The sequence below is a fragment of the Cinclus cinclus genome, chromosome Z (assembly GCF_963662255.1).
Source record: "Cinclus cinclus chromosome Z, bCinCin1.1, whole genome shotgun sequence".
In the NCBI taxonomy this organism is placed as follows: Eukaryota; Metazoa; Chordata; class Aves; order Passeriformes; family Cinclidae; genus Cinclus; species Cinclus cinclus.
The window spans coordinates 85,234,677-85,260,524 of NC_085084.1; the positions used below are offsets into that span (position 1 = coordinate 85,234,677).

The 25,848-nt window shown below is 40.5% G+C and overlaps 1 protein-coding gene across 7 annotated transcripts; it reads left to right on the top strand.

Annotated features, from left to right (window-relative positions):
- The first annotated feature begins 2,759 nt into the window (after window positions 1-2,759).
- Window positions 2,760-25,688, top strand: ZNF532 (zinc finger protein 532). Of its 7 annotated transcripts, none has more exons than XM_062513028.1 (8): window positions 2,760-5,119; window positions 9,826-10,007; window positions 12,869-13,045; window positions 17,007-17,169; window positions 20,628-20,906; window positions 24,345-24,457; window positions 24,782-24,929; window positions 25,194-25,688. In XM_062513028.1, the coding sequence occupies exons 1-8, from the start codon at window positions 2,780-2,782 to the stop codon at window positions 25,686-25,688; spliced, it is 3,897 nt and encodes a 1,298-aa protein (XP_062369012.1). In that variant the 5' UTR covers window positions 2,760-2,779. The 7 variants fall into 7 exon arrangements, with proteins under 7 accessions (XP_062369012.1, XP_062369013.1, XP_062369014.1 ...); XM_062513029.1 differs by having other exon boundaries at window positions 2,780-5,119; window positions 24,345-24,451; XM_062513030.1 differs by lacking the exon at window positions 12,869-13,045 and having other exon boundaries at window positions 2,780-5,119.
- The last annotated feature ends 160 nt before the right edge of the window (window positions 25,689-25,848 follow it).

Below are 25,848 nucleotides of genomic sequence, written 5' to 3' on the forward strand. Positions count from 1 at the left end.
ATTTAGTAAGGCAGAAAAAATGGTCTGGTCCAGTTAAAGCAATTGTATAAAGTTGTTAGATTTGTGGTTTAGCTGTTCGGAAGATCTGGATGAATAGGAAAGTGAGTGTCAAGGAGGAAAAGTTTGATTCTTCAAAGGTTAAGGATTAAATCAAAGAGTAAGAATTGAGCATGTAAGACCATGCTTGTGATACAGAAATTATAAAAGCCTTAATGCATAGGGAATATTAATTAGAAAAGTATTGAGAAGAGAGGAGGATTATTTGCCATTTCTGGAAAGCTTGAGGCTGTTCTTGTACCTGATAGACAAAAATTAGGGGTCTGAGCAGTTTGGAGAAAGGACCTGGCTAGGAGCTGCCAGGTTATTCTGTTTCCTTGTCTTCATTAGACTGTTGAACTTCCCCAGAACAATTCTGATTGCAGTGTTTACAATTGCTTGGCTTTACCCAGAAAAGTACCTTTTAATCTCAGCAACAGCTGCTAGGCATCTTGGTCTTTCTGTGGCGAATGCTTGGCCTAATCTGCAGGTGTCCTGAAGCCAGAGCTACAAGATAAATCTGACTTTAAAAGTAAGAAAAAAATGTGTGTTTTTCTGGTGTGTCCCCCCATCTCAACAGAGAACATGAAATGTTAGGTTTGTTTTTCCTCATATGGCTAGAGCCTTTCCACCTGGAACAGGTACAGATACAGGGGTTGAGGAGAAGTGATAACAATTCCATCGAGTAAAACAAAAAAATCAGTCCTTCAGAAGCAGCTGTTTACTTCTAAGTCCTGTTTGTCCTGCTTGCTGCTTCTGCTGTCAGAAGAGAGTTCTTATGGTCTAGTTCTTGCTTTGACATAATTCCGTCAGTGATCACGCACACGTGCTTTGGGAAAGTATGAACACAAATAAGCCACTGCTGGTTCATCCCCAGAACTTAGTTTCAGTAAGATGCTGATGCACAGATACAGGGCTGGGTGTTGTGACTGAAGAGATTCAGGGAAACCTGAAAGGGTTTATTCAGAATCTGTTATTTTAAGTTTTTCAGACTTGTTATCTACCCAGAAGTTCTTTCAACCACCATCAGAAAAGCAGAACCCAGAAGCGTTTCACCTCACTGCTTTGTGGTTCTGTAGCTGTGTAATTCTGTTGGCCATATCCAGATTTTTTACTTATTACTTCTGTCACTGAATGATAAGTAAGCAAAGTAGTGCTTGAATTTTTAAATAAACTGGTTTTCTGTATAGCTTTTCTCAAGCATTCTCAGAGCACTTTTCAAAGAAATTCCAGTTCCTGGAAAATCATTATTTCCTAGGGAACCAGGAGCTTGCCTTATTTCCTCTTCTGAAGTATTTACAGGCGTCATGTTGGCCCAGAGAAGGAATAGACTCACAGCTTGTCTGGCAGCCAAGGTGTCAGTTGATTTTGATCTTGGATAAAAGGCGGAGTTTTATCCTTAAAGGAAAGAGTTACTAAAAGGTTTGTGGAAGGGAAAAAAAATGGAGTAATATGGCTGCAGAGTCCTGGCAATTGTGGTGGAAACATAGTTTTATATATTGAAGCTTAAGATGGGTGCCCTAGAATAGTGTGGAAGAGATTAATAAAATGGCCAGGTTAGAACTTCTCTTCCCTGTGTATCACAACTGATCATGTTTGTCTCCTTTTTTGTTTAACTCTGCTTGAAAAGTTTGAAGAATGAGGGAAGTTCTTGGTAAGGGCAGCAGTAGTTCTCAGTAAAGGACAGTGTCTGCTGGGGTGTTGTGATCTTAAACATACTTGGAAGAATTAAGTGTGTAAGCAGGCCTTAATTCACTGTTATGGGCTAATGTTAATTAAACTCCAGGATATGTAATTAGTGGAAGTTTCAGACTAGGGGGACTATCTAGCTCTTTTTGAGTGTATGCAATAACTGGAAAAAGACATCTATGGACAAATGTACAACCAGAATGCAATTAGTATCCCAGATTATGAGGAACCATGTCAAAGCTTTGTGTCATTTTACATGAATTTGATATGCTTTGGTGTCTGCAATCTTTTCCATTTAATCCTCACAGAAACTTGCTTTGTGATTTTGATCCTGTGTATGCATCTCTTTTTTTTTATTAAGGACTTCTTAAGTTAGACAAAAGGCCCAAAACCATTAAGTGAACTGTGTAAACAAATTTCCAGACCCTTCCATATTTATTTGAAGCTGTTTCATGAAGTGTCTGTGTCTATTCCAGTATCCTTGAAAAATTTTCCTGAGTTGCCTTTTCATAGTCCATAATGACCTCAGGTAGCCAGTGTTGATGAATACCTAAGTCTTACAGATGTTTATTACTTTATACTTCATTATTTTCAAGAAGACTCCTCAGATCAATGGCGCAACTGTTGGGGAAAGTCAAGACTTAAGAGAAATTACAAGTGTCTCTTGTTGTTTTTATGCATGTCCAAGTATTTTCCAGTCTGGGTGGGTGAGGATAGGAGGGAGAGTAGGAGAGGGAACAGGAAGAAAGTGACTGCAATTTGGGCCCAGAATAAAATAGCCAGGTTACCATATGTGGAGTTTATGAATTACTGTAATTCTTGGTGTAATAATTCAATGGTACACTTTGACTGGAACGCTGTCCTGTAATGTATAATCTCTGAAAACATTACTTCAGAAGTGAAATAACACTTATTTACCTGGCAGATGTGAACAGGCACTTGTTTTGTATAAGACTGTTACACTGTTATGCTGTATAAGACTGTTTAAGACTGCAACTAGAGCTTAAAGTGATGACTTTCTGCTTATTTTACAGATTTGCTTATAATCAACTACATGGCCATGGGGGATATGAAGACCCCAGATTTTGATGACCTTCTTGCAGCCTTTGACATACCAGACATGGTAGATCCCAAAGCAGCTATTGAATCTGGACACGATGACCACGAAACCCACATAAAACAAAATGCTCACACAGATGAAGACTCCCATGTCCCATCATCATCTGATGTTGGGGTGAGCGTCATTGTGAAAAATGTGCGTACTATTGATTCCTCCGAAGGTCTGGATAAGGATGGCCACCATTCCACAGGCAATAGCTTGCACAATGGCTTCCTAACATCAGCAGCTCTTGAGAGTTACAGTAAAGATGAAGGGAAATCACTTAAAGATGATGGGTCAGCTTCTGAGACGACACTGAAGGATTCAGCTTTCAACCAGTTCAGCCCAATATCAAGTGCAGAAGAATTTGATGATGATGAGAGAATTGAGGTGGATGACCCCCCGGATAAAGAGGACGTGCGTGCAAATTTCAGAGCTAATGTCTTGGCAGGATCTCTGTCTCAGCAGGAATATGACAAACTAAAGGCACTTGGAGGGGAGAACTTAATTAAATCTGGAATCAGTGTTTCAAGTAGTATAGATAAAAATAAAACTGCTAAACGAGAAACAGAGACAAACTCCATGAATTTAGGTGTCTATGAGCCTTTTAAAACTAGAAAAACAGACGACAAGTTACTAAAAGACAATTCTGACAAGCTTCTTGAAAACAGGGCACTTGATGGAAAACTGAGTACTGAAAAAAGTGACACAAATCTTGCCAGCATTTCCCAGTCCAAAGCGAAGTCATCAGCAAAGCTTTCGTCCTGCATTGCTGCAATCGCAGCACTGAGTGCTAAAAAGGCAGCTACAGATAGCAGTAAAGATTTACAGTCTAATTCAGGAGAGTCTTCTCCATTACCAAAAGACATGAATGAAAGTCCCCGGGCCATGGAAAAATCTCCTGAGTCTCAGAGTCTCATTGATGGTGCTAAGAAGCCGTCTGTCAAACCGCCCGATAGTCCCAGAAGCATCTCAAGTGAGAACAGTAGCAAAGGGTCTCCGTCTTCTCCTGCAGGGTCAACACCAGCAATCCCTAAGGTTCGCATAAAAACCATCAAGACTTCTTCTGGGGAGATCAAGAGAACTGTTACTAGAGTGTTGCCAGAAGTTGATTTGGACTCCGGTAAAAAGCCAGAGCAGAGTGCTTCCATGGTAACGTCCATGACATCTCTCCTGTCCTCACCAACTTCCGCTGCTGTTCTCTCCTCTCCTCCCAGAGCTCCTCTGCAGTCCTCAGTTGTCACCAATGCAGTTGGATCTGCAGAACTTGCCCCCAAACAGGTCACTATCAAGCCCGTGGCTACTGCCTTCCTGCCCGTTTCAGCAGTGAAAACAGCAGGTTCCCAAGTGATCAATCTGAAGCTGGCTAACAACACCACAGTGAAAGCCACTGTCATTTCTGCCGCGTCCGTGCAGAGCGCCAGCAGCGCCATTATCAAAGCTGCCAATGCTATCCAGCAGCAGACGGTCGTGGTGCCAGCATCGAGCCTTGCCAGTGCCAAACTTGTGCCAAAGACGGTCCATCTTGCCAACCTTAACCTTTTGCCTCAGGGTGCTCAAACCACCTCTGAACTGCGCCAAGTGCTAACAAAACCCCAGCAGCAAATCAAGCAGGCAATAATTTCTGCAGCTGCCTCTCAGCCTTCGAAAAAAGTGTCTCGAGTGCAGGTGGTGTCATCTCTACAGAGCTCTGTAGTGGAAGCATTCAATAAAGTGCTGAGCAGCGTCAATCCCGTACCAGTTTACATCCCAAACCTTAGCCCCCCTGCCAATGCCGGAATCACCCTACCAACACGAGGTTACAAGTGTTTGGAGTGTGGCGACTCCTTTGCTCTCGAGAAGAGCCTGACCCAGCATTATGACAGGAGGAGTGTGCGAATTGAAGTGACTTGTAATCATTGTACAAAGAATTTAGTTTTCTACAATAAATGTAGTCTCCTGTCCCATGCTCGTGGGCACAAGGAGAAAGGCGTCGTGATGCAGTGTTCCCACCTGATCCTAAAACCAGTCCCAGCAGATCAAATGATAGCATCTCCTTCCAGCAATACTGCTGCGGCCGTGCTCCAGAGCCCAGGGGGAGCTGGCATGCACTCGGTAACAAAGATCCAGACTGGCTTAACTGGGACAGTGATCTCGGCCCCTGCGAGCTCTCCTGTCATTCCAGCTATGCCGCTAGATGAAGATCCATCGAAACTCTGTAGACATAGTCTAAAGTGTTTGGAGTGCAATGAAGTTTTCCAAGATGAGACATCTCTTGCAACTCATTTCCAGCAGGCTGCAGACACAAGTGGACAAGTAGAGTATCCTATGTTTACATTCCAATGTTTCATCTATAAGCCTAGGAGACTTTGGATATGTTTTTACTTTCATTTAGCTGTTAATTATCTGAACCTCTGTGATTAAAATGATAAACAAAAACCACAGAAAGTCTTGCAAGCACTTATATAGCAAATATCAACACTTTTTAAATAAGACTTCTTAGAAATTTTTTAGGACCTGAAATCTGAAATTGACACGGTATATTTTTGCTAAATTTTAGCATTAGATTTCTTAGAGCTGAACATTATAATACGGAAAATAATAACGGGTTTTACTAACAGTATGTTAATGCTTCTTTCTGTGCTTTGGAATTTGACTACCCTGTGGAATCCACTTAATTGGCACCCTCATTAACAGCCCATCTATTCAACCTGAATGATAACTTTAAGTGATTCATTCTCGATTGGTCTTCAGGTTTTAGAGTTTTCACCAAGTGCCCTAAGTGAGTGAGGTATTCCCTCACATGCAGGGAGGGACTCAGGCAGTGACGAATGGCACACTGTCTACTGACAGGCATGCCTGCTGTTTGCCTCAGCTCTTCCTTAGAAAGTGCAAAATGCTGTTCTCACTTGCACATCTTCCTTTCTGTGTGACCATTGGTTTAGGTGGTTGGGTTTTTTTTCCTCTTACAAATGCTCATGAGTTCAGCTTAAAGCCATTTGAAAATTCTTTACTAATGTATGTGGCCTCACCTGAAACAAATACGTCATTCAATAAAACTTAATATTAATCAGTGTGTGATGTATTTTATAATCCTAGCAGAGTGAAGGTGGTTAATTAAATGATACGGTTGGATCTCTGTTGGGGTGTGCCAATTAAAAGGGATTCTGGTGTGTTTCAAAGCATTCAGGTGAGCTTGGTGCTCCAGCTTCTTGCTGCGGGGGAAGCTGAAAACCTGCAAGCATACTCAAGGCAGTAATACCCCAGGAATCTTCCTGGGAATCACACAACAGTGGACAGGCTAAAGATTTTTAAATCCTGCAGTTAGGAAAAAATGTCCTAGTCCTAGGATCACAGGCAGGTTCCTGTCAGGATCTGTTCACAAGATTTAGGGCCTATTCTGTACCACGAAGCAGCTCCACTGCACCTACCACTATAGGTAGCAATGTAAAGAGATTTGCATGTGGAAGTAACCTTGATTATGTGGCTTTGCCTTAGCTCCTCCCATTAACTGGCTAGCAGAGTTAGACTGAGATAGGCTGGATTCCAAATGGAATGCCATGCAAATGAATGTCTGGTGTAAGATACTACAAGTGTGCCTACCTAAGGGAGTTTCCTTCAGCAAACTTGTCCATCCATAGATGTTGCTGCAGTTCTGAACAGGATCTAAAGGCTGACCATGAGTATATTCTGCACCAGCTTGAGCTACTTAATACTTAGGGGTTTTAGCTAACTGATTTGCCGGTGCTTATTGCTTGTAGATAGATTCTTTCCTATAAGAAGCCCATTAGGTAACATTCCATCTAAGATCCAGTAGTCCTTGCAAAACCTGTTGGTTTTGGTACTGGAAAATGAAGCAAGTAAGAAGGTGCCAAGACAAAGCAATTGCATGAGAGACACAGAAGAGGTTGGGAGGATGAGACTAAAATAGAAATGGAAAAGAAAGAGAACAGAGATAAAGTGATAAAAGTTCTCACTTTAAGGGTGTGAGGATTTTTGTCTTTATGGCAAAGTAAACTAAACCTTTTACCCTTCCCTTTCTCCTTCTGTCTGGTGCTTTTTCCCTGTTGCTGCTGAGTTGCTCGCCATACATGTCCTTTAGGTACTGTCTGTCCTGGTAATTTACTAAAGGAAAGCAATTGTGATGTTCACAGAATGTCAAAATGCAGCTGCAGGGAGGTGTGGGGAGAGAAGTGTGAATTCCCAGGTACGGCTATTCAAAGAGAGAAGCCCCTGGAGCTGCTGCAGCAGCTGCTGGCATTGCCTGCTGCCTCTCAGGGTTTGTGTCTCCTTATGAAAACTTGCTCTGCTTAAGAGCTGCAGGTTTAAAAAAAGGTGCAAAGCACTGGAGAAAAATAAGCTGTTTTCGTGTTCTTCCACTTGAAAAGAACACTTAATAAATGAAGTTTTAAATCTACTTTGTTGAAATATCCTTTTAAATATCAATTAAACATTTTTCATAGTCCGTTCCATATGTCAAGCAGCTGCTGTTTGTTTGGTTGCTTCCTGTAGGGGTAGTGTTTCCTGGAGAAAGACTCTGTATAGGCATTGATTACTAAGTATGTTGCTACTCTTTCATTAGATGTTACTTCTTGAGAAGCTTGGATGAGAAATACTCTGACTTGTTATCCTTCTTAATGCTTGGCATTGGCTTTTTGCTGTAAAACTGCCATTATTGTAGGGGGGGAAGAAGACAGGGAAGTTAGATGAGATTGGTATTTTTTTCTTTGAAAGGAAGGAAGAAAGAATAAAAATGAATACCTAGATTTTGCAAACAAGTAATAGAAAAAAAGGTTATTTGCAGCTTGCTGTTCTTTCTGATGTCCCATCTGATAGCTCCTGAAATGGAAAATGTATAGTTTTGTGTTTCCAATGAGTAAGTAGATGCTCATATACTCCTGTTACGAAGGTAGAATGTTTTGTTTAAATAAGCAATGGTAGAACAATCTTAGCAGTGAAAATACATTCCCTATAAAGTTGTTACCTTTCTGTAATGTTTTATTGCCATTAATATTCCTGTTAAAGGAATATTAACCTAAAGGAATATTCCAGCTAAAGGAATATTAAGCCTGACTCACTGACAGGTTTTCTGGCTGAATGAAACCCTCATCTACTTGCTGGGGGGAAAAGGTAGCAAATCTGGGCTAATGAATGTTAATATTTCTCTCAGTTATAGATAGGAGTATATAGCTCCAATGGAAACTACATAGCTCATTTCCCTTCATACTCAGCATATGTGTGTATCTTTATTTTCCAGCTCCACCATTTTTCCTTCTAACCCTTTTTTTTTTTCTGAAACTTTGACTTTAAATGCAGGCAGGTGATGATTTTCACAAACTGTGTTTTATTTTGGTGTGGGTTGGAATGAGAGAACTGGAAGTTAATGCCACCTTAAGCCCAAAATAAAATGGTAAGCAAATGTGCTGAATATCAGAATTTCACAGTAGATGCTTCTTGTTCTACTGTAATCAGTTACAATTAAACATTTTCTGTATTCATTGAAATAGCAGAGCAGGGACCTTAACTGAGAGCATTATTGGCATGTTGGGTCAGCAAACGAGTCTGGCAGCTTGCTGCAAAATCAAGAAGATGACTGAGCTGGGGCAGGAATGTTGTGTGGCTCTTCTGTGGCATCACATCCCGGTTTCCTTCAGAAGTCCTGCAAGCCAAAAGCTTTGGAAGGAGGACTGTGAAACCTCCAAATGTTTCTGTTACTGAAATAAGAAGTTCTGATTTGCTGTTTTCTTAACATTATCAATTAATGCTCCAGATTCTCTAGTATTGTATTACAGCTTGTTAATACAGGAACAGCCAAAGAGAGATTTGGGGAATGGTAGTGAGCCCAGTAAATGTGGCACTTATGGCTGGTCAGAGGGTTTTTCCTTTAGCTGAACTTAAGACAAAGTTAACACCCCAAAACAGTTCTGGTCAGCCTGAGGTTGTGAGTCCCCCACTTCTGGATACTGTTTAGTCAATTAAGGCCAAGTATTTGACATTTCAAAGTGAATATTTCAGTGTGTCTCAGTACAGCCTTACTGTGTGCCAAAGGCTCTGAGCAGGTGCCAGTTTGAAATCCCTGTAGATAGCTGAGTTCAGGCAGAGCCTTGCAGGAGAGCAGTACATCTACCCATGCTGAGCACTACTGTCGTGGGCTGGCAGGAGGGCCAGTGGAACCTGCATTGCAGTGATGGCAGGTTTTCTTTGCTTAACACGCTGTGTAATTTAATGGTTTGCATTTTGCCATCTTGCTGCGTCAGAGCATGGGAGAGCTCTGTTTGTACAGACTGTTCAAACACACCAGGCCACAGTGCTCTCAGAGCATTTATTTCAGGATTTCTTCATGCATGTGTTACTAAATAATTTATAATGTAGCTCTGGAGGGTTTTTTGTTGTTTTTTTTTGTTTGTTTGTTTGTTTTTTGTTTTGTTTTGTTTTTTGTTTTTTTTTTTTGTTCTTCTTGTTGTTGGGTTTTGGTTTTTGTTCGTTTGTTTTGGTTGTTTTGGGGTTTTTTTTGTCAATATTCTTGCAGAGTGTAGACATTACTACATATGCCAGACTCTTAGAGAGAACATTCCTAAAAATTTGCAAATACATGTTCCAAAAAATACTGATGTCATTAATAAGTCTTGGGTTTGTTTTTAAATCTTTGCAAGTCACTGGTGAGTTTCACAAGTCCTAAGCCATGAGACAATAGTAATAATTTGATTCTGGAGTTGTATGTAGGCCCATTGCACTGTTAAGGTAATCTGGGAAGGCACCTGAGTAGTATTTCTGTAAACCATGTGTATCTCCCGTGGTCAATGGTGTATGAAGCAGCTCTGTGGCCCAGAATGCCAGTCTGTCTGGCTACCAGCACCTGCCAGCTCTGCCAGCAGGACTTGTGTTTGTACTTGCCTATTGCTTTGGGTCCCATCCCAGTTATGACATTTAACCTTTTTTTGCTATATTGCAGTGTTTGACACAAGACATTATGTAGAGCTGAACCAAACCTTTTGTCTCATCTATTCTGGTTTATCATTTAGAAGACATGCAATATCTGCCAGATGCTGCTTCCTAACCAGTGCAGTTTTGCATCACACCAGAGAATTCATCAGCATAAATCTCCATACACGTGTCCTGAATGTGGAGCAATCTGCAGATCTGTCCACTTCCAGACCCATGTCACTAAGAACTGCCTGCATTATACCCGAAGAGTTGGGTTTCGGTCAGTATAATGATTCCTTTTGTTGTCAATTTATTTATAATTTATGGTTTTAAAAGTGATTTGCCATTTTCATAAGCATTGTTTGGACAATACCAGCTTCATGGGTTTAAGATTGTCATGGCAACAGTACTGTTAGTACTAAAATTTTGGAATAAATACATTAGCATTCTGCTTTGTTTTGGGCATCCACTTTTGTATATGAATAAACCAGAATATCAGCTAGTGTCACACAGATTCAGGACTTCACGGTTTATAAAGTCTAGAGAATTCAGATGCATTGTCTTAATTTCAGGTTCTCAAAAAACTTCTCATGTTTCTTCAGAACATTGAATTTTAGACTGTTGACTCTCTGGTAGAACAGTAATTTTCAGTATGTCCAGCATGTATGGTTGAGATGTTGATGGGCATACTGCACCTGTCTGGTTGGTCTCTTTTCTGTAGGAAGTCAAGATTCCTTGGCTTTACATCAATTGGAAATTGCCTTTCTCAAATAGCTTTGTCCTTTGGTTCTCGTTTTTTACTCTTCAGTTTCCCTTTGAATTTTACGTTTCCCTGTAATGGCAACTCACTGTGAAAATGAGGAGCAGAGGCATTTCACAGAATTGTTTAGTTCTGAAAGACTTGAAAAAATGTTTTCTGCTAGAATTTTCCTTGCAATGAATGCAAGGCAGCACAGCAAGAGATTAGAAGAGCCACCCATATCCCAAGCTTTGCTTAGCACTCCAAAACCACATCCACTTCACCCTGTCTGCCTGGTAAAAGGCCATTCTAAATCTTAGAGCAGGTAGCTCCTTCCACCCTTAAGGTGCCACAGTTCATTTTCCAGGACGGCTGTGCAATCTTCCCCTAAGGGAAGAAAGCATTTTTACCTGCATCAAGCCTCTGTTTTTTAGCTTCAATCCATGGCCTGGCACAATTCCAAGCCCTTTTCATTTCTTTGGGGTCTTTTACCCTTTTCTCTCAAGTGGTAGTATGTCTTGTCTTGCTTTTTCTCCACCTGCTTTTTGCACTCCACTGCTCTTTCCTCTAATGTATGTCTCTTGGGTCTGTACACGGAATCACCTCTAGGGACTCCTGACCTGCCCCAGTAACACCAACAGAATCCCCTTCACTGTGAATCTAAGTCACTAAATTTTCAAGATGTCTCATAAACATCTCAAGTCACACCAAGTCAGAATTTCTTGATCTGGTGAGACTAAAGCGAAGTCACCCAGGCAAGCAAAAGCAGCCTCTGGGAATATTACTGTCTCCCTCCTTAGACTTCTCAGCCTGTCCTTAGAACTGAGATGCTTTTGCCTAAGGAGCAGCATAGCCTGTCCTGCCTTTCCAAAGGGCCTCTGCCAAGAAGTTCCCTTTGATTCCAGTGATTTAGGCTAGTTGTCTGCACTGAATCAGCAGAAAATTTCAGCCTGAAGTTTCACTGCATCCTGCCAAGGTGAAAGCAAGAAGCTGTTAGAGCAGTTCCCGAAAGGAAGGCTTGGTCCTTAGGAACTGTGCAACATACAGTGGTGGATGCTGAGGATGAGTTGGTATGTGGCATCACTAGAAAACAAAGTCAAGCCGTGGCGTGGAGAGATGAAAATGCCACCCGGCTCTCCGGAGGGACACCTCAGGGGTAGATGTGTTACTGAGTGCATCACACTGTATACTGCTGTGAAGAAATGCTCAGCTCTGTGTGAGCACAGAAGATCTTAACAGAGCCAAAAAAGATCAGAATGATGTGCTGTAGAGAATGCATTGGTAAGCAGAGACTAGATGGGTATAAATGAAATGCCCAGAGAAAGAAAGGATGACATTTCATAAAATTCAAGGGTGATAAATTTTAGAAGTAAAATGGGATCCTTTGGATTGCATTGGAATGGAATGTAGAAGTGTATTTCCTGCTTTATTGCTATCACTAGGGCACTAAAAGTATTGAAAAATTAAATGGGCGTTTACATGACAACAATCATACTGCCATGATAGATGCTAGAATTAAAATTCTGGAAGGGTGGAGGCCGTCTATGTTTGAAGAGTTTGTAAAAGTCTCACTGCAAAATACTGATCAATAAGAAATTGTCTCATTTGACAGGTAATTGCTGACTGCACTATGATCTTGGACTGATCTGGGAGCATTTGGTACTGGACGTGTAGGGCATTAAAGGGAACCGTTGTGTATCAAAATTCTTATGTTCTAATAATAATTCAATTTTTTAATCATTTCATTTTAGAATAGATGCAGAAAGGTCACAAATTTTCGACACAGCAAAAGTATGTTTTTGAAAAATATTTTCTAAATTTCAGTATTATATATTGCTCTGACAGTAAGGATTTGGTTTAGTTTTCCTGAGTTTCAATCCAAGTGCTGATTTGATTACACGTACAGAAAATCATTACCAGTATATCTTCATTAAATCTAAACTAGGGAAATAGTGAAAATATTTTCCTTACTGGTTTTCCATGTGGTGGTGGTTTCTAAATTGCTGGGCTGTACTTTAAACAATACCCTGTATGTGATAAAAATGTATTCTGGAAAATCTCTTCCCAAATTTGCAGAAGATTTAAGCATTTTTTCTGCAATCAGTAGAGTATTTTTCTGTCGACCCTTCTATCTGTTTCATTCTAATAACATAAAAACATATTCTGACCTGACATCTCTTTGATTTGAAAATGTGTGAAATTTCTTTCTCCTTAACTTTGTGATCCATAAATCACTGGTTATGTTGATTCTTATGGGGTTGTTTGAGTTGACAGAGTAATGTAGTTTTATCCAGTGTTATCCATGTGTGTTTCTCTCTTCCCTTTGCTTGAAAATCCCTGTTGATTATGTCCAGCACTGCTGGGGGCAGGGCTGCACTGACTCTCCTCCGCTCTCTCCGCAGCTGCGTGCACTGCAATGTTGTATACTCTGACGTGGCGGCACTCAAGTCTCATATTCAAGGTTGTCACTGTGAAGTCTTTTACAAGTGTCCTATCTGTCCCATGGCATTTAAATCTGCTCCCAGCACACACTCCCATGCCTACACACAACACCCGGGTATCAAGATAGGCGAACCAAAGTAAGCAAAATTCATCTTCTACTGCACTTGCCTGCATTTGAATGACTTGTGAAATTGCATTCTGTCCTCTGCAGTCATAAAAGTCACCTCTGACAGCCGCCAGTTTGTCAGCCTGCTGTTATGTGGGATTTGTGTAGTGCTTTCATGACTTTTCAGCTGGCAGTTCATTGGGCAAAGTTGACATTTCTCTGAATGCACTAGCAGATCTTTAAGCACTGCACACTACAAGACAGTGATTAAAAAATGTAATTACACAAATTATTTGGACAGGTGGCCAGAGTGTTGCTTGTTCTGATGTTTTAATCTGCTTAGCTCATCAGCATTTTTACTGTGAATTAAAAGTAATGTGATTCCAAAAAGAGCTGCTAAGACTCACCAGTGCTTATGTGGTGATTCTCATAATGTGGTTGAAAAGTTGAGAAAAAGCCATTTTATCTGTTTATGTAAGCTTTTTTTTTTCCAATAGGTAATCTCTTTCTGGCTTAAAGCAGAAGTGGTTTTATTCTGTAGCTAGGAAAGTTGGCCATGAAGGTGGTAGTTTGCTGAAGGTGGTGACACAGGGTATAGATAGGACTCAGCCTCAGGGTCTTTTTTTAAAGCTGTTGGACACTGGCAGGCTCTGCTGAAGGTGCAGGTGCTGCTGTGTGTGCAGACTCCTCCAGCCCTCGGGTATGAGACTCTCTGAGCACCCCTTCTCCATCTGCCTCCTCCTCACTGCCATGAGTGCACTGTTCAGAGTAAACTGGGATTGAGCTCTGTGTTTTCTCTGGGGTGTGCACAGAGCATCAGCATGGTAACAACTTGCAGGCTCAAGAACCTAGGTGCCATGTCATATAATAACCATCATTCCTAGGAGTTCCCTTTCTCACTGTTTCTTCTAACATATTAACACCAGATCTTTTTCTTTGTTTACACCGCCATCAAAGCAAAATGGCAACAAACTTGCCATGTTGATACCAATTGAAGGTCTTTCTGCCTAGTGGGAAATGATACATTGTCTAAATTCAGGATGCTATCATCAGACAAAGGTTATGAGATACCAGCATTTAAAACTTTTTTCAGGTTCCCATAGTTCTCCTTACAGATACATAAAATATTAAGATCACTGTTTGTGTAAGATGCTACACATATGAAAAGTGAACTGTGCTTGGATCTGCCAAATTGTTTCTGATCAGGTTCATGAATTAAGTATTTTGCATATAGATGGAAATAATTGTATTCCTTTACAAATTTATTATTAAAAAAATGAAATTAAAGTTTATTATGTACTACTATAAAAAGTCACAGAATCCATAGTTGAACACTCCTCTTAAGTGGTGTTCCCTTTAAATTTGCCAGTTTCAGTCACAATGCTGCCTTAAGTGCATGCAGAGTGACTGATTTTTCCAGCCCATGCAGTCTTCAGACTTCTTGGCTTGCCTAGTTCTGAGCAGAGCTGACAGGTTGTATTTGAGGCAATACATTCACGTTTGGGTTATCTGTGCACCATGGAGCACCCTGGCTGTGTGACTGGTACCCGTTGCAAACCTGCCAGCCTCACTCCTGACCCCAGGTGTGTGGCACAATCCAAGGACTCTGGCCATGGCTTCAGCAGTGCCAGGACTCTTGGCCCCATGGGTTCTGAGGGACTCTGTAGTAGGTCACACTCCTCTCTTTACAGGAATTGGGCTGCCTGCCTCTGGCATTTATTTGGAACTGTGTGATTTACAATTACATTACAAACAGTTGCTGCAGAACACATGCACTAAACTATTTAGTGTATGAAAAATGGCTTTTATATTCAGGCAATGCCAGTGGAATGAAATAAGATTTTTTTAGTATGGATGGCTGTCTTCAACTCTGGGAAGCTCTCTCCTGTAACATACTCTAATCTTTGGTTTCCCAGAAAACCACAGAGGTGATCTTTTTTTTAAGTAAAGAGTGCCTAGGAATGGCACTAAGATATTTTTCATGGCTGATCTCTTCTTGAATACTGGAGAAATTCTTGTTTATCGAGCCAAATTATGGATATTTACTGTACAATTGGTAAAAAGTGTATTATCCCACACATTCCTTTTTTTAGAGGAAAAAAAATGGGAAGGAGGAATAATACTATCCTCTGGTGCAGAAGCTTTCCAAATGCTAAATGTCTTTTACGTGACCGAAAGTATTTTCCTGTAAGACAACACCTGTATTTATTCCAAGATAATACATGAATTTGTTAAACTGATTTTTGGGAAGGAAAAAGGCCATGCACCTGCTTTGGTGTGTACTATGGGGCAGGAGCAGTGATGAGTAACCAGCCTAGTGATGGGATGGGATGGGGTGGGATGGGGTGGGATGGACCGCCTTACTTATTCCAGTATCCCTGTAAATAACATCCTGTAGAAGCACAACTGCCTTTAGGCTTTGAATAGCATTTTAGGCAGTTACATGTTAAACACTGAATACTTTAATTAAATTAAAAAAAAAAAAACAAAACAAGCATACTTGGTTGCATATATGTTGTTAGGAATTGAAAATCATGTTTTTGCTGTGTCTGAAGGAAATACTCCAGGTGTGTATAGTCATAACTCATAGTGGGATGTGTGTTGGTATGAATTTAAGTGAGTACAGTCTTTGCCCAGAGATTGTCTGAATTTTGGATCTTTATCAGATAGTTCTGCTTCTGTGAAGGCTGAGTAAAGTACTTTAGCTGCCATAGAAAATACAGAAATTCAGCTTGTGATGTTTTTAGTGCAGTTTTTATGTGCAAGAAATTCAGAAAGACGTCGGATTTTTTTGTAGCAGATTCACTGCAGATCTGCAGTGAAGGGTTCACTGCAGAAGGCAGGACAATAGTACATTGATCATCAGAGGATGCTGTGTAAATAATACATTTATCTTAGCATATATGAGAAACTGGGACCACTTGATACCACAAAAACAAAGTCTTTCCCAGTTAATAGGAAGAATTGTTTTTCATTTGGAATTACAGGACAGCTTGGACATGGAAGCAATGCCCATGTTCTTGCCCATGTTCTTCTCAAAACACAGTTCAGAGTGATCCCTAGAGCTCTGGAACAATGCACTATCCGTGACAATTACTTAGAAGAATATAGAAAGGACTGGGAACATTTATCTGGCTAATGAGAAGATTTAGCAGCTCAGCAGGCAGTGGGTTTTGAGGGTTTTGTTTTGTTTTGGTTTTTTTTGTGGAAGTTACTCTTAAAGATGGGAAGCACCTGTTGCTGTACTGAGCACCTGTGGTTGGGGTTCTTTTATTCTAGCTAAACTTTCTCTGCAGCACTACAGATTAGATGTCTTAGATTTCTTTCTCATCTGATAATATGGGGTCAGAAAACTGCTGTAAGAACAGGAGGCTGAGGGACCTAAGATTAAAAGTCATATGGGCTCCAAGAGAGGAAGCATTTGGTGGTATCTCTACGTTTCTATGACAGATTCATCAAGGCTTGGAATGACAGATTAGGGAAACCCTATCCTGCGCTGTTGGAGCTTCAGGGCATTGACAGAGTCTAGGCATTAAGAAGTATCAAAGCCATGAACATTGCCAAAAATGTATTTATCTTGAAGTATGTTACTAACTACGATTGAATTAATCACTCCTTTAAAACATACTGCATTTGTAACCTGGAGCAGGGATATTATCCTTTAGCTATAATGTGAGTTCAGAAACTGAAGGTGTTGAACTGTCAGAGTGTCTGAGCAGGTGTTGTTGTATATGTAACTGGCATTTGCTGTTGTTTTCTGGCTTCTTATTTGCACTTTTTAAATTACTTTTTCTATTTTTGTGTTTCTTCTACTGCTCCCATGTTTTGAAATTGGAGGATGTTTTGAATTAATTTAATTTTTTTCAGGCAGTGTTGAAATGATTGCTTAAACATGTCAGATCTTATCTGTGATGAGAAAAAAGTTAACATCATGATTCTTGCAAACAGATCATGAGCATGACTGACATAGTTTATTGTGCTTCTGTTTTTAGAATAATATATAAATGCTCTATGTGTGACACTGTGTTTACTCTACAACCTTTGCTCTATCGCCACTTTGATCAGCACATTGAAAATCAGAAGGTGTCTGTTTTCAAGTGTCCAGACTGTTCTCTTCTATATGCACAGAAACAGCTTATGATGGATCATATCAAGGTGTGTAGGCATCTTCTCTTGTTTCCTTTATGATACCATTTGTCATGCAATATATGCTGTGAGAATATGTTGTGAAAAGGCACAGAATAACAAGACTGCTGAAAGAGATGTTACTAATTCTGAAGGAATAATCTGTGAATATTGTTCTCAAATGTTAAAATGTTATACTTTGTCTGGTCTTCAGCATATCTGTGATGACTCAGTCGGTTTTTCTGCAAGAATGTTGATTTTGGTATACTGGGAATATCTCAGCAAGTCCAATCCTAACAAATATTGAGTTTTATTTACAGTATTCTAAGTATTATTCCAATTGGTAGGAGCTGAGAATGCTGAGTGCATCACAAAATCAAACCTTTAATGTTCAGAATTCACCAGGAAGCAGTATGTTGCTGGATGTAGGGCTTACCAGTGTGTATTCACATATGAACTTGAACACATGTGCTTTGAAAAAACCTCCAAGTGGATTTCCTCACAAACACTGTTAACAGCTAACGATTCACTGTGATCCTTGTAAATCCTGGTTTTAAAGATCAGCAGCCCCCTGGCTATCATTTGTTAGTTGTGTGTTTGACACAGACTATTACCTCATGTCATACAGACCAAAGCTAAGGTTTTTATGCCTTACTAACCCCTGGTGCCTGAACACAGCCCTGCAGTCCAGAATGCTACTGGGCAGCTCGCTGCACTTCTCTGCAGTGACACAATTTCTGAGTACTATTTCTCTACAGCAAAGTGGAAAACTGCTAAAACCATCATTTTGCATTTTAGTCCCAACTATGGCACTTGTAACCACAGAATTCTCCAAAGTTCTGTTGAAAATAAGATCACAAGTCTTAAAAAAACAGGTGGTCTTAAAGCCAGTCTTCAGCTTGAGGAGGAGATGAGGAAGGGGCTGAGCCAAGATGTTCAGAAATACAAGGGCTGGATATTTTCTTTGCTTCTGAACTAGTAGCACTAGTTCTTGCATCTTTATTGCAAGATATCTTTAGATGCTCCTCTCACGCAGCAATGCAAAACTGTTTTCTGTTTCCTTTGATCTACCAGATGGTTGGGAGTTTTTTAAACTAAATAGGCAAATTCTGTGTATTGCAGTGTATGTCTTGTGTTTGCAATTAGTTTTACCTGACTCAAATATTACTGGAAAAGTATTGTTATATCTGTACATAAGTGCTTCTGTAAGATCTGAAGACAACACTTTCAGGAGCTAGATCTGACTGCATTTAGGGCCAGAAGCTACCTCTACAGAAATTGGGGTGCTCAGCATCTCACATTTTAAAGATACGCTCAGTTATTTAGGAGCTACTTCTTTGGTTTTAGTGTTCCATGCCAGTATTTGAACTTTCAACCAGTGTGGTTTTAGTATGATTCACTATTAATGATTCAGACATTTCTGTGACTAAAATTAGAGGATTAGACAATACATGTGCAGTAGCAGTATTGCTGGTTTTGCATTTAGCATGTGTGTATAGCAGTTGGGACTGGAGCAAAGCAGTGTAAACTGGAATTCAGTTAAGAGGGACTGAAAAAAAAAAACAGTAACAGGTTATAGATAAAAGCAGAACAGGATTCGGGGAGAAGATAAAAGCACAAATGGATTCAAGGAGAGTACAAGTCCCAGACAGAGGCAGAGCTCAGCTGCACAGAAAGTAATGGTTTGGTATGGCTAGACATAAACCATCAAGACAGAGACAGACCTGGGTGAAAGTAGGACAGAAAGGGACAGAAGGAGGATGATTTAAAGCTACAGAAAATAACCCAGAATAATTCCTGCAGATGTCAATATTTCTTGATAGCAAAATGTCTTACTTTCCTGTAATGACTTGCTACAAGAAAATTTCCAGCAACCAGTGAGAGCAGATGGTGAAGAACTGCCCTGGCCTGGCCTGACCTGGCCTGGCCTGGCCTGGCCTGGAGGTGTAATGCTCCCTGTTTGGCCAGCACTGGGACTCCATACTGTGCTTTAATGCTCTCAATATAGTTTCAAATAAGAAATGAAATTTGAAGTATTTTATTTAAAAGACATTTGGAAAATAGAGCACTAACACTTTACATGCTGACAGGTTAGGCTGGAATGGAATCTCCAGGTCAGCTTCAGTTGCCTTAAGAGTACAGGAACCTCATTTTCTCCTCCCCTGTGCAGTGGGATACTAAATCCAGCCTCCTCCTTTACTACATACCTGCACTTTCCTCTTAGTTGTTAGTCACTTTTTATTAACAGTTTAGGGGAGTTAATTACTGGCTTTTCTGCTAGTTAAAAGCTGTCAAATCAAAGAACGTTCTACTGATGAGGTTGATATTTGCTCTAGAGCCAGTGGGTAGTCCCAAGAGCCAAAGTATTTACAAAAGAACTTGTTGGTGGAGTATCACATTGATACTCCTATATTCCCAGAGTCAAGAATGGATTGAATGGGTTTTACCTGAAAGAAAAATAATTCTGTTTGGGCTGGTTGCACATATCATCCAAGAGGGTTATAGTAAGGGTCAGCAGGTGAGAGGATCAGAACACTGTCCTGGTAAAGCCTTTCAGACATGAGACCTCAACTGTGGGTCCCTATTCAGCAGGATTAGCTCTGGGCTGCAGTCATCCATGCTGGCCCACAACCCTCCTCATTCTTGCTGTGTCCATATCCACACGTGAAACTTGCACACACACTGAAGCCCCCCAGCCCTTCCTGAACAAGTCACTTTTTTGGAAGTCTCATGTCACACCAGCACACTACACTGGTTTGGAAATGGGGGAAGGAGTTCTTCCCTTCTTACGGACCATTGACTTAAAGTGCAGACATAAGTCCCTGAGGAAAGTTTCCCACTCAGGAGCTTCAGAGGCTGGAGAACAGATGGTTAAACCCCTCTGATCTGCTGTGGGACCCTGTCAGCCCTGCACACTTTGGATTCTAAGGGCTGTTAGCAAGATAGCCCTAAATGAGCATGCTCATAACCTGTCTGGATAGTAAGGCAGGGCTTAACCTCAGCCTCAACATAAAATGTTAATATATCCAAAATTACAGAACCCTGTGATTTTTCCACAGTTGCCTTATCTTATTTACTAATATGCTAAATCAACATTTGGTCAGTAAAAAAGCCTTTCCTTCTTGGAAAGCTCCAGTCACATAGTCTGGAATGAGGATGCTCGACTAACATGTCATGTAAGTAAAGTGAGAAATTAAACGTAACATAAAGTTCTTACTGAGCCCTTTTTTCCTCCCTGTTAAACTACAACTTGAACTTAACTTCCAAAGTAAGTCTCTTATTTTTTTGTGAAAATACCTACATACGGTGCCTGTTAGTGTTAGGTCATGCTAGGTCTTGCCTTTACTTAACCCTGTTTCTTTATGAATGTGATCTGATGATGATGATGATAATAGTGTGCCAAAGAAGTAACTGAAGGCTTTTGGTTGAGTACAACTGTGTATGTCTAAGTCAGCTTTGTATCTTTTTTTCTCTCTCTTTTATTGTAGTCTATGCATGGAACTTTGAAAAGTGTCGAGGGGCCACCAAACCTGGGGATCAATCTGCCTCTCAGTACTAAACCCACAACTCAAAACTCAGCCAGTCACAACAAGGAGGACACAAAATCTGTCAACGGAACAGAAAAGCTGGAGAAGAAATCACCTTCTCCCATAAAGAAAGCAGAACCTAAAAAAGTCGCTAGTCCTGGCTGGACATGTTGGGAGTGTGACAGACTCTTTACTCAGAGAGATGTTTACATCTCCCACATGAGGAAAGAACATGGCAAGGTAAAGGAATATATTCAATTACAAAAGGGTGAATTAAAACTGAAAGGTGAAGTATTTGTTTCTAAATTTCATTTGTATTTTTACAAATAATTCCTTTAAGTCCCAGCATTATTATTCACTGTTGTTATATCTATTTCATCTTTTTTGCTTTGGCTGCTTAGTTTTTTTCAGTTTCTACATAATTCTACTGAGAAAACCAATTGTAGCCTGTTCATTCAGTACTGAAATTTTTTCAAGATGGAAAGAGTGAGAGATATTGGTGTATTTCATCCAAGCCATCTAATCCATTCCAGGTTCTTATTTTGTCTTTGTGCCTTCTCAGTTCCCTCTCTTTATGGTGGTGTGGTAAACGTGGCAGTGCTGGGGTAACGGTTGGACCCAGTCTTAAAGATCTTTTTCAACTTAAGCAATTTAATTCTGTTCTGTTCGGAAGCTCAGTTCGTGTTAGCCTCAGGGAGTGGATACTCAGTCATGTTTTACTGGTCCAGTGAGTGCCAACTGGTGTTTCATTTAAAGGCAGACACATTCCACAGTTGAGCTGCTGCTCTAATCTTACACTTGAAAGTTCAGCTGAGTTAACAAGTTGCATTTTGTATTTAAAGCAGCTGAATTTGAGTTGAATTATCTTCCTTAAAAGTGATTGAAAGTTAAATCTGGGAATGTTGCATCCTCATATCAGCAGAGAGACTGCTTGATGTTCTTCCTGCATTCAATAGCATTTCCAGTTAAATAAAATTAAAGAGAGTGGCAGACAGGAAAGCAGTGGTGACCCCAATTAGCTGTGGCAGGCTCCAGCCCCTTGCTGACATGTGGCAGCCACCTGCCAAGCCAGTCTTCACCTTTGCTGTGTGCTGGTGGCAAAGCTCTGACTCTTTCCTCATCTGGCAACCAGGGAGCTAAACTGTTGTACTGTGCTGCACTGCAGCAAAAGAGCAGGACTGGGAGGGATAATAGGCTGATTTTGTATAAGTGGAGGAGAGCCACCCTGAATGAAAATATGCAGTTTTCAGGATTCTAATGTGCTATAATAAATGACTGCACATTTCCAGAGGTTTCTATTACAGTCATTATCTCCAAAGCTGTTCTGCAAATGATTTTGTTCTGTTTATAAACGTTTTATGGAAAAGCTGAAAATGCTGGACTACTGAGTGTCATCTTCAATTTTCTTAGGACAACTTCAAGCAAATAGCACCCCAGCATCATTGCCTCCAGTAACTCCCACCCCATTCCTTCAGCTTCCTGCTGCCCAAATATTAACTCAGCAGAGCTTTTACTGGCAATCAGAAATGTGTTTAAGACCGAATGCATTGTACATTTATGCAATTCTTAAAAACAAAGCAGCACAACCTCCCACTGAAACTGTCACTTCAGAGTGAACTAGAGAGCGATATTCAGTCTGATTCCATCCACAGCAGAGTAGCCAAAGGCATGTAAAAGAAGGTTAGTAACATATCAATAATGCTTTCTAAATATTAGCTTTAAATCTGTGTCTTTCTCTCTCTGATGTTTATGTGCAATGTTACCTCAAGAACAGCCCTTATTATGAAATATTAGATAATTATTGCACTCAAATCCTGGCCTGAGGGCCTCTTTCATTGCTTCCATTCAGGTGCTGGTTTTTATCCCCATTCAAGCAGTTCCTTGAATAACACAGGAGGCACATAGATACTAAAATAAACAGAAATACAACTCCATTTCTTCCAGAAGTGGGTGATACAGACCCGCTGCTATATTCCTTCCCAACCTGTCAAAACTTTTAGTAACTGTTGTCTGTCAAAAAGACTGTGTTGTAAAACTAAACTTTTACTATAGAGTGAACAGAAATGAGCATAAGATAACCAATTATGTGATCCAATAAATAGAGGAACTAATTTACAGTCTGATTTTCTTAAGAATGATAGGTGTGGGTTAAATGCTGTAAAATTATCCTTTCTGAATGATTGTTTAAAACTGTAATTAAGCAGTTCATGTGCTATTCACAAAATCCATTTGCAAGCTAGTAGAAAACACTAGTTTCAAACTTCTAATTCCTGCTTTTGCAGGACCAGAGTGAAAGAGCTGTAACTCCTTGCTGATCCCAGGCTGGATTATGCATAGGAGATGTATTGACATGTATATGCTCTTTGGACAGATCCTTAAGGTTCCAGCCTTTATTGGGAACTGTCTACATAGACAGATTGACATTTTCTGATCCTTTCCTGAGAATCCTGGATGAAGGGATCCAGCTGTAGGGTAGGAAATTTTGTAGCCACCTTGATGTGCCTCTCTGCCTGATCTTACAAGTGCTAAAAAAATAAAAAAATAAAAAATAAAAAAATAAAATAAAAAAAAGGTTACCAGCCCAGAAGACAAGAGAGGGTTCCAAGGTTCCAACAAGCCTGTACAACTCCTGTCTGAAACTGGATCATGTGTGTCTGCCTTCCACCAGGCAGGCATATGCTGAGCTCCTCAGACTTGTGTGCAGGTGTGTTTCTCTGAAAGGGCAGATGTTTTCTAAATAGGAATTACCGACTCCAACTTGTTCATTGATCATCCTCTTCCTCTCAAGACAACATGCTGTACAATAGATCATGCTGCACTGAATTACAGAACTAATTTTTCAGTTCTTTTTTGTTTGGTTGCCATTGCAGAAACTAATGCATCCAACGTCCTGTTTGGGTCTCTATCTCAAGTCTCCCCAAGGAATTTAGAACAAAGTGTGGGGTCACAGCTGGCTACCCCACATAGTGCCCCCAGGTCCTGCTGAACATCATCCTCCTCCTGCTTTTCTGACCGTGGGTTTGATGCCTCTGCTCATTGCCACACAGCTACGATGTGTGACTGCTCCAGCCCTTCTCAGTTTCTGCCTTTACTTTTTCCTTCCACTTGAACAGCTGCAACATCAACCCCACAGAATTCCCCAAACAGATGGCTGTCAAGTTGGCATCAGATCATACCACTCATTTTGTTCTGACTTTCCTGGACCCTGTTAGTGTGTCAGTGTGTGTGCGGTTCAAGTTTGGTCTTTCTTCTGTGCTCTTCACTGCTCCCTGTATGTGGCTGAGGAGCTCCTAGTCAGCAGCTGAGGATGTGGTTTGGTGATGGGAAGGGAAAGCAACCCCCTCATCCTGCTGCCTTTATAGTCTATACAGAAATAGTCCTCTGATCTTCCCTGTTTCTTTGGTGGAAAAAATTCTCTTCACCCACTGTCCAAGACACCAGTTTACAGCTGGGGACAGGTGTGTATGTGTGTAGCTCATGGGGGTCACACTGCTTTGAAGGAGGTCCGGCTCTGACTTGTACAGCACTGTTAAAGGAGCAATGGGGGTTGGGGGTGCACACAAAGTGAAGTACCAAAAACGGGTAAGTGATGTTTCTTTCCTCTTTATCAAAAGGTTCAACACATGCACCACTTCTACTGAGCTTTTTTAATGAAAGTCTTTCTCTTCTCTTTTAAAGCAAATGAAGAAACATCCTTGTCGGCAATGTGACAAATCTTTCAGTTCATCCCATAGTTTATGTCGGCACAATCGTATCAAGCACAAAGGCATTAGGAAGGTTTATACGTGCTCGTAAGTTCTGGTTTTATTTATTTAGAAATGGAATACAAAAACCATTGTTAGCTGAACATCTTTCCTTAACTGTGTAAGAGCCAGTGTCTTGTTCATTCAGATGCTCAGGACAGGGCAAATCAATTATCTGTCCTGCCTGCAGAAATGTGTCAGGCTCCTGAGAGCACAGTCTGAAACTTGGCTGAGCTGAGTGTTTGCAGTTCCACTTTGGGGACCCTGGTTTTCAGGAGCCTCTCAAATATACAACCACACTTCCAATCTCCAAAAGGTACTTGTTAAGCATGACACTTGAATGTTTGTGTATGTGTGTGGGTGTTTCTGCAGGCACTGCCCAGATTCAAGACGTACTTTTACCAAGAGGTTGATGTTGGAAAAACATATTCAGTTGATGCATGGCATTAAAGACCCTGATGTGAAAGAAATGACTGAGTCTACCAATATGGAAGAAAGGGAAGTAAAAGAAGACGCAAAGGTAATCACTTAGAAGACTCATTCAGTCACTGAAAATTATTTTTTTGGTGGGTATATATTCAGGATCTTTATATAAATACAGATACTTTGATGCAATAAATGTCTCATGTTCTGTGAAGTAGAGCCCCAAAATTATCATTGTTTATCAGAGTTGTTCTAGAATCTGCCAAGGGAGTCTGACATTTGCAAGTCACAAATAGTTATGAAAAGAACTGCATATTGATGCTTACATGTGTCTGATACAGCATTTCTGTCTTTTTGTTAGGTTCCTAGTCCAAAGCGTAAATTGGAAGAACCTGTAATGGAGATTAGACCTCCACGAGGTGCAATCACTCAGCCATTAAAGAAGCTGAAGATAAATGTTTTTAAAGTTCACAAGTGTGCAGTTTGTGGCTTTACAACAGAAAATCTTCTCCAGTTTCATGAACATATTCCTCAGCATAAATCTGATGGCTCTTCATACCAATGCAGGGAATGTGGACTCTGCTACACATCTCACGTGTCCCTTTCCAGACACCTCTTCATTGTACATAAGCTAAAGGAGCCTCAGCCAGTATCAAAACAGAATGGTTCTGGGGAGGATAATCAGCAAGAAAACAAACCCAGTCATGAGGATGACTTGTCCGACAGTGCAGCATCAGACAGAAGATGCAAAGTGTGCGCAAAGACTTTTGAAACTGAAGCGGCCTTAAACACTCATATGAGAACACATGGGATGGCTTTCATCAAGTCCAAAAGAATGAGTTCAGCTGACAAATGATCAGATTGTTTGGGATGCAGAAATCTCACTCCACATTGGAATATTAATAACATTTTTGCTACAGAAAGTTCAAGGTATAATAGTGTTAACAGTACTGTTCAGGCTGTTGCAATATATTCTGCATAAAAGTATCCCCTTCACCTCGTTGTCTATACCCTCA

Coding starts and splice junctions, on each gene's coding strand:
- ZNF532 (XM_062513028.1), top strand. CDS start 2,780: ATGGCCATGGGGGATATGAAGACCCCAGATTTTGATGACCTTCTTGCA. Junction 20,907..24,344: donor TGAGGAAAGAACATGGCAAG/GTAAAGGAATAT, acceptor TCTCTTTTAAAG/CAAATGAAGAAACATCCTTG. Junction 24,458..24,781: donor AGGAAGGTTTATACGTGCTC/GTAAGTTCTGGT, acceptor GTGTTTCTGCAG/GCACTGCCCAGATTCAAGAC.